This window comes from Oryx dammah, unplaced genomic scaffold (assembly GCF_014754425.2).
Source record: "Oryx dammah isolate SB20612 unplaced genomic scaffold, SCBI_Odam_1.1 HiC_scaffold_27, whole genome shotgun sequence".
Taxonomy (NCBI): domain Eukaryota; kingdom Metazoa; phylum Chordata; class Mammalia; order Artiodactyla; family Bovidae; genus Oryx; species Oryx dammah.
Genome location: NW_024070211.1, coordinates 98829116 through 98841773, shown reverse-complemented (window position 1 = coordinate 98841773; position 12658 = coordinate 98829116). Strand labels below are relative to the sequence as shown.

The 12658-nt window shown below is 36.7% G+C and overlaps 1 protein-coding gene across 4 annotated transcripts in view; it reads left to right on the top strand.

The window, feature by feature from the left end:
- Positions 1-12658, top strand: part of WDSUB1 (WD repeat, sterile alpha motif and U-box domain containing 1) — a 72911-nt gene that overhangs the window by 36786 nt on the left and 23467 nt on the right. For 2 of the 4 annotated variants that reach the window (XM_040229149.1, XM_040229150.1), the window contains one exon: positions 6811-6951. The exons of 1 other annotated variant lie outside the window; for it this stretch is intronic. In XM_040229149.1, the coding sequence (XP_040085083.1) occupies positions 6811-6951 (141 nt within the window). Of the gene's footprint in view, positions 1-6810; positions 6952-8619; positions 8875-12658 lie in introns of those variants that run through there. One more of the 4 variants, XM_040229151.1, reaches the window with a different exon arrangement.

Here is a 12658-nt window from a genome sequence, read left to right as displayed (position 1 = left end):
TGGTATTTCATTGTGGTTTTGACTTGCATTTACCTAATGATATGAAGCATAGTCGGAGAAGGCAATGGCACCCCACCCCAGTACTCTTGCCTGGAAAATCCCATGGACGGAGGAGCCTGGTAGGCTGCAGTCCATGAGGTTGCTAAGAGTTAGACACGACTGAGCAACTTCACTTTCACTTTTCACTTTCATGCGTTGGAGAAGGAAATGGCAACCCACTCCAGTGTTCTTGCCTGGAGAATCCCAGGGACAGTGGAGCCTGATGGGCTGCCGTCTATGGTGTCACACAGAGTCGGACACGACTGAAGCGACTTAGCAGCAGCAGCAGCAGCATGGAGGATAGTTTCAAGTGCTTATTGGTTATATATCTTCTTTCCCCCCTTTAAAATCAGTTTGTCTGTTTGTTGTTGAATTATAAGAGTTGTTCATGTGTTTTGAATACTACATCCTTGTCAAAAACAGTTTGAAGTTTTAGTGTTGTGCTCTAATAGTGTCCCCCAACATTATTATCAGTATGCAATAGTAAAATCTTAAAATTAATAAGCATAGGAAATGGGATGTCCATAGGGAATTTATTGTTAATGAAGAGTCTAATAACAAAAAAGTGTTGTTATAGAAAACCATTTTAAAGTATAGGTGTATACATTCATTACACAGTAATTACAGTATGTGTACCTAGTTAAATGTCTTGGAAGATTTTTAAAAAGTTAAGAGAACGATAACTTTGTGAAAATACTTAGAATCACATGGTTTTGTACTCAGACCATACTGTGAAAGTTGTTTTTATATCTCTAGTAACTTATTTCCTTTATAATTTGTAATATACTCTTTATTCTTGAAAGTTCTGGTGAATTTTGAATCTTATAATTCCTTTCTCACAGTAAAATTTAATAATATGTTATCACAGAGAAGCACATGACAATATAAAAAATTTAGATATCAGCAAAGAATGTTGCAAAAAATAAGAGCATAGTAAAAATAATAGGAATAGAATGCTGTTCTGTGATAGCCAGATAAATAAACTATCAGAAATTCTTACAGGATTCAGTCAGCGGCCTGAAATAATTTTGAAAAGGTGAGTCTTGGACTTAGTAGTTATGATAATTTTGAATTTCAATTAAATAAGTTTTGTAACTATCAGGCTCAAGCTAAAATTGAAATGTAATTTAATTTCTGTGGTCTAAAAGCTGAATTAGGAAGGCAATTATTATAAATGGAAACAAATGTTGTATACTCTCTAGTAAGTAAGGAACTGGCTTTGCATTTGTGTTTAAGATTTGGAACGTTAGTGAATTAAACAAATTACAGAATAAATTAGTAAATAGATTAAATTTTTTCTGCATCATTCTAAAGTATTTTAGTTTTTGCCAAATTAGAAAGGATCAAGAGGCTAACATTAATCTTCTACAAGTACTACTTTAAGCTACAGTGAATTTCTGTTAGTCTTGAGCTTTAAGAAAAAAGCAGACTCTTTCTCAAAACAGTTAATTGGAGTAATAGAGAATTGAAATTGAGTCTAGAAAAAAGTGACTTAAGAGGCCAATTGAGTATGCGATAATGAATTTTATTCTTGTGATGCGTAACTATTTTACTTGCATTTACTTTTGTGGTACAATTGTTAAAGCGGTTCCTACTTGAATGTGAATAAATATGAATTTGTTCAACATTCATCATACAAAGAGAAGGAAAGAAAGGAAATGGCAACCCACTCCAGTATTCTTGCCTAGAGAATCCTGTGGACAGAGGAGCCTGTTGGGCTGCTGTCTATGGGGTCACACTGAATCGAACACGACTAAAGTGACTTAGCAGCAGCAGCATCATACAAAGAAAGTTAATTTTGCAATTAAGTGTATTGATTGGGGTGTTAGGAAACAAAATGATATTATCTATTATGTCTGACACTTAAAATTTATTTTTAAGGAGTCAAGCAATCTGTCAAATCTTTTTTCAGTGAACCTTTTGTAAATGTACAGTAAAGGAACTCTCTGTAGATTTGAGATCTGTTGGAATCTGTTGCTTTTATCCTAGAATAATAGTTCTTTTCTGGGATTGTGTTAATGAAAATAGAGACAGTTTTAGGTAGAAAATAACTCCCTATATGTATTACTACATTTGCATCAGGAATGTCCGGAAAGGGATTACTGGTATAAGAGATCCTTGATGCTAAAAGAGATACGTCTTAAGACATTTGTGAATCGATGAATTTGAACTCTACTAAAGCCTTAAATATTGCAACCAAAAAGCACAAAGTATGAAAGATGAAGAGCAAGAAAGTCTGAGATCTGATACTAGGCAAGCAGTCAGTCCATTGACTAGCAACGTGACTTTCACTGCAGTGTGGCGTCTGTTGATACCTAGGCCTCCAGGATATTGTAAATTGCTACCAGTCTTGGAGTGTGGAATTGCTGTAGATGATATATGGTAAAAGCGTGGAATGACAGATGACAAGGAACTGTTGTATATTGTGTCAGTTCTTACCTTTATATTAAACCAATTATCAATCATAGATTCTTAATTGGGAAAAAAGGTTTTTCCAAGAGGTCCCCCTTCCTTTTGCTCTTGTTTTTCCATGAAAGCACGTGAGACATTTTCATCATTTTTTTATTTAAAAATTATAATATCAAATTATATCAAATGCTTTTTAAAACCTTATGCACCAGCTGTCTTAACACCCTCAGATTTTAGAAGTTTCATGTTTCAATTCCTGGTAATACTTCCTTATGTAGATTTTCTCTCGTTGCCTAACTGCGTATACTGTTAAGTAATAAAACTTAAATTTTTTCTGTAGATACAACTTATATGAAATTGACCTTTTAAATGCATGGGCCTGTGTGCTCACAGGCTTTTGGAGTGGACATACCCTTCCAGGTCAGCAACTGCTCTTAAATTGACCTCCCCACTTGACACTGAGTACTTGTGGGGCATTTTGAGGTCTCCTTTTTTCAGGCCTATCAGATGTCGTGTTGCTTCCCCACTGATACCAATTACAGATCTTACGGATGTTGGTGGTTTATCTTCTCCCACTTATTAATATGTTATGGGGCTCATGAAGATACTTTGCTACCTTGCTTTGTTGTAAATGCCCGTGGAATTTAATTTTGCTATCTAGTCACGTTGCTTTTCATGAAGGGATTCAGAGAAATGTAAAAATTACATCGTTCCTATCATCATCTTTTCCAAATCCTTTAAAAAACCCTTGTGTCCCTTTTTATGTCTTGTTTTCTCTTGATCATTCTAGTCAGAATTTGTTTAATAAAACTTGTTTTTAAATAATGAATTCAATGATTTTTACTCCAAGCGTCCAGCTGTTGGTCCTCTGCTGTCTCAGGACAGTACAGACGTGACTGTGATCATCCTCATGGGCTGTAATGGTTGGTCAGCTCCAGGCAATAGTGCTTTCCTGTTAGTCTGTCTCCAGCTAGTGCTGGCGTTGCTGCTTTGGCGATGATATTTACAGGACAAAGTTGGGGGGAAAGATGACTACAAGTAGAAAGGTATTTCTTCCATTTGTGTATACAAATCTCTGCTTTAAACTATGTCCCATCCTTTACTCTGGAACTCAGTTACTTCTGTTTTCTTGAGGGTTTTTAGAATTTTGTATCTTTAATGATTATTTGTGTCTTAGCACCATCAATTCAATGCAGCATTTCCAGCATTGGGAAGGGGTGCAGAAGGGGGACAGAGTTGATGGCCTATTTAATTTGTCGTCTACTAAGAACCAGATGCCTTTTCAGAGTTACAGCAAATATAGCAAAATATCACCCATTAACTCACACTGAGGGTTTGCTAGCCCTCACCTGGTAAGGGTCTTTTCTTTCTGAGCAATTAAGTTTAATAACACTGACTTCCAACCCCCAATCACAAAAGGATGTGTTTTCCTCTGGCTAAGTTCTGTGGATATGATTTGGTAACTGCTGGTAAATGAGGGCATTTTTAAACAACATTAAAATTGGGCAAAATAACACACAATTTAACCTTTTATTTTATAGTACATTTTGAAATAGGGTTCTACACACTCTGTTAGGATTCCCTGATAGCTCAGTTGGTAAAGAATCTGCCTGCAATGCAGGAGACCCTGGGTCGATTCCTGGTTGGGGAAGATTTGCTGGAGAAGGGATAGGCTACCTGCTCCAGTATTCTTGGGCTTCCCTTCTGGCTCTGCTGGTAAAGAATCCACTTGCAATGCGGGAGACCTGGATTTGATCCCTGGGTTGGGAAGATCCCTTGGAGGAGAGCTACCCACACCAGTATTCTGGAGAATTCTGGACTATATAGTCCATGGGATCACAGAGTCAGACACGACTGAGCAACTTTCACTTCACTTCACACCCTCTACTAATAAGCATTCTACATATTAGCATACATGTGTATTATTTTTGACAGGAAAAAATATGTTTTTTAGAATATTAAATACCTCTATGTTCTTATTACATGTAATATCCCTTCAAATAAGATGATCACTATCTAATTATAAATGTGTTGTGATTTTTTTAAATTATTTGAAAGATCTTCAATTTGGTTTCAGTGAATTCCATAGGAAGGACGTCCCTTAAGATGCAGGCATTTGTGGGGTTGACTTCCCACACTTTCATAGATAACGGTCAGTGAATCCAAATAGATGTAAACAGTTTGTTACTCGTGGGACAGCAAGCAGCATGAGCTTCATGCTGCGACTGGTTCCCCTCTGCCACTAAGTCTTGTGCAAACAATTTGTGATAGTGTCATAGCTGAGGAACCCTGAATTTATGATCCCCCCCCAATATGATAAGGGGACTGCTAGCAAAGTAGTCTGGAGAAGGCAATGGCACCCCACTCCAGTACTCTTGCCTGGAAAATCCCATGGGCGGAGGAGCCTGGTGGGCTGCCGTCTCTAGGGTCGCAGAGTCAGACACGACTGAAGCAACTTAGCAGGAGCAGCAGCAAAGCAGTCCCAAGAGGAAAACGTTATCTCTGTAGGTCTTAGAATACAAACCTGCCCTTTGACTAGGAGGGAGACATTAGCTTCCAAGGAAGTTTGCAGACATCCTTGAAAAGATTGCCAGATAAAAGATATTGTAAAAGTGTGTTTAAACACTATATGGAGAATTACCTTCCAATCAGAAAGTAACTACGAGGCATTCTGAAATGTAGTTCTTTTTTTCTACCCATTTACCCACCGCTCCCCCCCCCCGGAAAAAACCTCTGCCTAAAATAGAACTGTCAGCTGATAAAAATACAAACAGCTAAATAACACTACTCTTCCTAAACTTAATTATATTTATCTTGCTGAAACTAAAAATTAATTTTTGAAATGAGATAAAAGTTAAACTACAGAGGAATGAAGCTTACATGTACAGTTTTGGACAAACAGATGAGTTTTATTTGATACTGTGCTTTGTATCAGTTCACTTGAGTCGCTCAGTTGTGTCTGACTATTTGCAACCCTATGGACTGCAGCACGCCAGGCCTTCCTGTCCATCGCCAACTCCTGGAGTTTACTCAGACTTATGTCCATCAAGTCAGTGATGCCATCCAACCATCTCATCTTCTGTTGTCCCCTTCTCCTCCTGCCTTCAGTCTTTCCTAGCATCAGGGTCTTGATTTCAAATGAGTTAGTTCTTCACATCAGGTGGCCAGAGTTATGGAGTTTCAGCTTTAGCATCAGTCCTTCCAATGAATATTCAGGACTGATTTCCTTTAGGATGGACTGGTTGGATCTCCTTGCAGTCCAAGGGACTCTCAAGAGTCTTCTCCAACACCACAGTTCAAAAGCATCAATTCTTCAGCGCTCTTCCTTCTTCACAGTCCAACTCTCACATCCATACATGACCACTGGAAAAACCATAGCTTTGACTAGACGGACCTTTGCTGGCAAAGTAATGTCTCTACTTTTTAATATGCTGTCTAGGTTGGTCATAACTTTTTTTTTCCAAGGAATAAGCATCTTTTAATTTCATGGCTGCAATCACCATCTGCAGTGATTTTGGAGCCCCCCAAAAATAGTCAGTCTCGTTTCTCCATCTATTTACCATGAAGTGATGGGACCAGATGCCATAATCTTAGTTTTCTGAATTGTGAGCTTTAAGCCAACTTTTTCACTCTCCTCTTTCACTTTCATCAAGAGGCTCTTTAGTTCTTCTTCAGTTTCTGCCATAAGGGTGGTGTCATCTGCATATCTGAGGTTATTGATATTTCTCCCGGCAGTCTTGATTCCAGCTTGTGCTTTATCCAGTCCAGTGTTTCTCATGATGACTCTGCATATAAGTTAAATAAGCAGGGTGACAGTATACAGCCTTGACATACTCCTTTTCCTATTTGGAACCAGTCTGTTGTTCCATGTCCAGTTCTGACTGTTGCTTCCTGACCTGCATACAGATTTCTCAAGAGGCAGGTCAGATGGTCTGGTATTCCCATTGTATACGAATCAGCAGATAATAAACCAAGTTTCATAAGGTTTAAAAATATAAGATGGAATTTTTATATTAAACTGAACATCTTTATAAATGATTTTTAGGAGACTTTGTTCTCTAAATTAACATATAATAGGCTTTTCTAATTTTGTGTAGTATATTAGTGTTTGGGTAATGTGAAATTCTTGAGCTTTCAGAATCTAAAGTTACTTAGAATAATCTTTCTATTGATGAGTTGTTTTAATCACACTTTATTCTGCACTACAAAGATTCATTAAAGAATTTGTAAAGAAAAGGTTCCATGTGGTAAAACAGTATTTCTGAAGATTTTTGGTTATAGTAGATAAAATTTTACTCTCCTGAAGACTTGCATAAAACTTATAGATAGATCTCCAGCCCTAACAGAATAATTTCTTTTCAGAATCACTAGGGCTGCGTAGTAAAGTTCTAAGGAAAATTGAAGAACTGAGGACAAAGGTGAAAACCCTTTCTTCTGAAATTCCTGATGAATTTATATGTCCAATAACTAGGGAGCTTATGAAAGATCCTGTCATCGCATCAGGTATGTATGATGGTATTCTAAGTTTCAGGGTGTATTACGTCCTAAATGAGTAAATAGGGTGGACCACAGAAGTTTGTTTAAATGTGGAAATTTTTCAAAATTATCATTACATTTCTCACAAGTAGTGAGACAAGTAGCTGTTTTATTTAATAAAACAAGTAGCTGTTTTATTTAATAAAACAAGTAGTTGTTTTATTCTTTTTAAAAATTCCTTAGATCTGAGGTGAACTGTTGAACACTGTGTATTTCTTTTGTTTTAGATTGGAGTGTAATTGCTTTACAATGTTGTGTTAGTTTCTGCTGTACAACAAAGTGAATCAGCTATATGTATGCAATTACATATATCCCCTCCCTCTAGAACCTCCCTTTACCACTCTCCAGTCCTACCCCCTCTAGGTCATCACAGGTACCAAGCTGAGCTCCCTGTGCTATACAGCAGTTTCTCGATAGTGTGCATATGTGTGTGTATGTGTGTGTGTCAATCCTGATCTCTCAGTTCATCCCGCTGTCCTCTTCTTCCCACTGTGTCCGCGTGTCCATTCTCTTCATCTGCGTCTCTTTTCTTGCCCTGCAAATAGTTCATCTGTAGCATTTTTTCCTGGATTCCACATATATGCATTAATATACGATACTTATTTTTCTCTTTTTGACTTACTTCACTCTGTACAACAGAGTGCTGACATCTGCTTCTCTGCAAATGACCCAATTTCATTCATTTTTCTGGCTGAATAATATTCCTGTGTGTGTGTATACACACACACATACCATAACTTCTTTATCCATTTATGTGTCATTGGAGATTCAGACTGCTTCCACTTCCTGGATTTTGTGAATAGTGGTGCAGTTAATGTCTTTTTTTTTTTTTAACTTTTTTTTATAAAAACAGTCACCTAACATAAAAGTTACGATCTTAATCATATTTAAGGATACAGTTCAGTAGTGTAAGGTGTATTCACATTATTGTGAAACAGAAATAGATCGCCAGTACTTTTCATCTTGCAAAACTGAAACTCTATGCCCATGTAAACAACTCCCCTTTTCCCTCTCTCTCCAGCCTTTGGTCGGAGAAGGCAATGGCACCCCACTCCAGCACTCTTGCCTGGCAAATCCCATGGATGGAGGAGCCTGGTAGGCTGCAGTCCATGGGGTTGCTAGGAGTCTGACACAACTGAGTGACTTCACTTTCACTTTTCACTTTCATGTATTGGAGAAGGAAATGGCAACCCACTCCAGTGTTCTTGCCTGGAGAATCCCAGGGACGGGGGAGCCTGGTGGGCTGCCATCTCTGGGGTCACACAGTCAGACACGACTGAAGTGACTTAGCAGCAGCAGCAACCAGCCTCTGGTAACTACCGTTCTATGTTCTGATTCTATGAATTTGACTACTTTAGAGAACTCAGATAAAGTCGAATCATATATTTATCTTTTTGTGACTGGCTTAATATAATAACTTCAAAATTTATCCATGTTGTGGGATTTCCTTTTTGAAGACTAAATAGTATTCATGGTATGTGTATACCACATTTTGTTTATTCATCTATCCACTGATGGAGATTAGGGTTGCTTTCACTTCCTGGCTATGTGAATAGTGCTGTTTTAAATATGAGTGTGCAGATGTCTCTTTGAGACCCTGTATTCAGGTCTTTTGGATATATACCAAGAAGTGAGATGGCTATCTCATACAATAGTTCTGTTTGTGGTTTTTTTTTGAGGAACCTCCATAATGTTTTCCATACTAGTTACACCATTTTACAATTTTACAATCTCACCAAACTTTCCACAAGAGTTCAGATTTCTCCATATCCTTATCAACACTTGTTATTTTCTGTTGTTTTGATTGTGAATATTTATATTCATGGTGTCTCCTTGTGGTTTTTCTTTGAATTTCTTTAAAAGATGTTAAATATCTTGTCACATGTTTAATGGCATTGGTATATCATTTTTGGAGAAATATATTTCAGTTCCTTTGGACATTTTTTAAATGGGTTATTTGATTTTTTTATTGTTGACTTACAGCAGTTCTTTGCATATTCTGGATATTAATCCCTTTCAGGTATATGATTTATAGAAGTTTACTTCTGTTTCATAGGTTGTCTTTTTTTTTTCAGTTTATTTTATTGGCGTATAATTGCTTTACACTGTTGTGTTAGTTTCTGCTGTACAACAAAGTGAGTCAGCTATATGTTTACATATATCAGCTCCCTCCCGAACCTCCCACCCAGCCCCTCCTGTCTCTCTAGGTCATCTTTCCCTATGTTCCCTGTAACTTCTCACAAGCTATCTGTTTTACACATGGTAGTGTATATATGTCCACACTGCTTTCCCAATTTGTCTCACCCTCCACTTCCCCCCATGTTGACATAGCCATTGTCTCCATTTAGGTCTCTGTTCATCTATGTACACTTTTCCTAGATTTTGTATATATGGATTAATATATGATATTTTCCTTTCTGACTGACTTCACTCTGTATGGCATACTCTAGGTCCATCTGTATCTCTACAAATGACCCAATTTCATTCATTTTTATAGCTGAGTAATATCCATTGTGTGTGTGTATGTATATCACATATTTATCAATTCGTGTGTCAATGAACATTTAGATTGCTTCCGTCTCCTGGTTATTGTAAATAGTCCTACAGTGAACACTGGGGTACATAAGTCTTTTTGAATTATGATTTTCTCAGGGTATATGTGCAGTAGTGGGATTATTGAGTCATATGGTAGTTACATTTTCAGTTTTTTAAGAAACCTCCAAACTGTTTTCCATAGTGGCTGTATCAATTTACATTTCCAGCAACAGTGCAAGAGGGTTCCTTTTTATCCACACCCTCTTCAGCATTTATTGTTTGTAGATTTTATGATGATGGCCATTCTGACCAGTGATTAATCATTGTAGTTTTGATCTGCATTTCTCTAATAACTAGTGATGCTGAGCGCCTTTTGCTGGGTTTGTTGGCTATCTGTCTTTGATTTCTCCATCAAATCTGAATGTGAGTATTGCTGGATAGAATATTCTTGGTTGCAGGTTCTTCCCTTTCATCACTTTAAATATATCATGCCATTCCCTTCTGGCTTGTAGAGATTTTGTTGAGAAATCAGCTGATAGCCCGTTGGGAGTTCCCTTGTATGTTACTTGTCATTTTCCCTCCTTATTGTTTTTAATACTTTATCTTTGTCTTTAATTTTTGTCAGTTTGATTACTGTGTGTCTTGGTGTGTTCCTCCTTGGGTTTTTTTCTGCCTGGGATTCTCTGTGCTCCTGGACTTGGTTGACTATTTCCTTTCCAGTGTTCAGGAATTTTTCAGCTATGTCATCAAATATTATCTCAGGTCCTTTCTCTCTTTCTCCTCCTTCTGCCTCAGTTACTCTGTTACTGATTCCTTCTAGTGTATTATTCATCTCTGTTTGTTCTTTAGTTTTTCTAGATTTTGATAAACATTTCTTGTATCTTCTCCATTGTTTTCCCGAGATCCTGGAGCATCTTCACTATCATTATTCAAAATTCTTTTTCTGGAAGGTTACCTATCCCTACTTCATTTAATTGTGTATAGGAGCCAGAAAGGTTGATTCCTCCAGCTCCATTTTTCTTTCTCAAGATTGCTTTGGCTTATCAGTGTCTGTTTATTTCCATACAAATATTAAAAATTTTTGTACTGGTTCTGTGAAAACTGCCCTTAGTAATGTGATGAGGATTGCATTAAATCCGCAGATTGTTTAGGGGAGTCTAGTCATTTTTACAATATTGATTCTTTCAATCCAAGAACATATTATATCTCTCTGTGTCGTCTTTGATTTCTTTCATCAGTGTCTTACAGTTTTCTGCATACAGGCTTTTGTCTCCATAGGTAGGTTTATTCCTAGGTATTTTATTCTTTTTGTTGCAGTGGTAAGTGGGATTGTTTCCTTAATTTCTCTTTGTTATTTTTTTGTTGTTAGTTTATAGGAATTCAAGGGATATCTGTGTATTGATTTTGTATCCTGTGACTTTACTAAATTCACTGAGTAGCTCTAGTAATTTTCAGATGTTATCTTCAGGGTTTTCTATGTATAGTATCCTGTTGTCTGCAGACAGTGACAGTTTTACTTCTTTTTCAGTCTGGATTCCTTTCATTACTTTTTCATCTTTGATTGCTATGGCTAGGACTTCCAAACTACATTGAATAATAGTGGTGAGAATGCACACCCTTGTCTTATTAGACCTTAGAGGAAGTACTTTCAGTTTTTCACCATTGAAAATAATATTTGCTGTGGGTTTGTTTTATACGGCCTTTATTGTATTGAGGTAGGTTCCTTCCATACCAAATTTTCTGAAGAGTTTTTTTCATAAATGGGTGATGAAATCTGTCAAAAGCTTCTTCTGCATTTTTTTGGGAATATCATATGATTTTTATCTTTCAGTTGGTAATGTGGTGTATCACATTGATTTGTGTATATTGAAGAATCCTTGCATCCTTGGGATAAACTTAAACTTGATCATAGTGTATGATCTTTTTTATGTGTTATTGGTTTCTGTTTGCTAGTATTTTTTGAGGATTTTTGTGTCTGTGTTCATCAGTGTTACTGGTCTGTGATTTTCTTTTTGATATCTTTGTTTAATTTTGGTATCGGGGGATGGTGGCCTCATAGAACGAGTTTGGGAGTATTCCTCCCTCTGCAACTTTTGGAAGTTTTTGAGACTAGGTGCTAACTGCTCTCTAAAAATTGGATAGAATTCACCTATGATGCCATCTGGTCCTGGACTTCTGTTTGTTGGAGGATTTTTAATTATGGCTTCAATATTATTACTTGTGATTAGTCCATTGATATTTTCTGTTTCTTCATGGTTCAGTCTTGGTGGGTTATACCTTTCTAAGAATTTGTCCATTTCTTCTGGGTTGTCCATATTATTTCCTTGCAGTTGCTTGTAGTAGTCTCTTAATGATCCTTTGTATTGCTGTAGCGTCAGTTGTAACTTCTCCTTTTTCATATTTAATATTATTGATTTGAATCTTCTTCCTTTTTTTCTTGATGAGTTTGGCTAAAGGTTTATCAATTTAATCTTCTCCAAAAATCAGCTTTAGTTTTTTTGATCTTTGCTGCTGTTGTCTTCGTTTCTGTTTCATTTTTTCTTCTCTGATCTAGTTGTGGAGTTTTTCAGGTCTTCTTTCTCTAGTTGTTTTACATGTAAGATTAGATTGTTTATAGTAGATTTCTCTTGTATCTTGAGGTGATAGTTGATTGTGTTTATGTTGTCATTTGTTGCTATCTATTTTATAAATTTCCTCTTTGATTTCTTCTCTGACTTTTTGAGTATTTAGTACTAAACAAACATGTTAGTGTTTTTTGTAGTTTTTAAAAATTTTTCCTGTAATTGATTTCCAGTCTCATAGTGTTGTGGTAAAAAAAAGATGCTTGATATAATTCCAATTTTCTTAAGTTTACTGAGGCTTCATTTGTGACCCAAGATGTGATCTATCCTGGAGAATGTTACATGTGCGCTTGAGAAGTAGTTGTTCAAAAACTTGATGTTCAAGAAGGTTTTAGAAAAGGCAGAGGAACCAGAGATCAAATTGCCAACATTCCCTGGATCATCGAAAAAACAAGAGAGTTCCAGAAAAACATCTATTTCTGCTTTATTGCCTATGCCAAAGCCTTTGACTGTGTGGAAAACAGTAAACTGTGGAAAAGTCTGAAAGAGATGGGAATACCAGACCACCTGACCTGCCT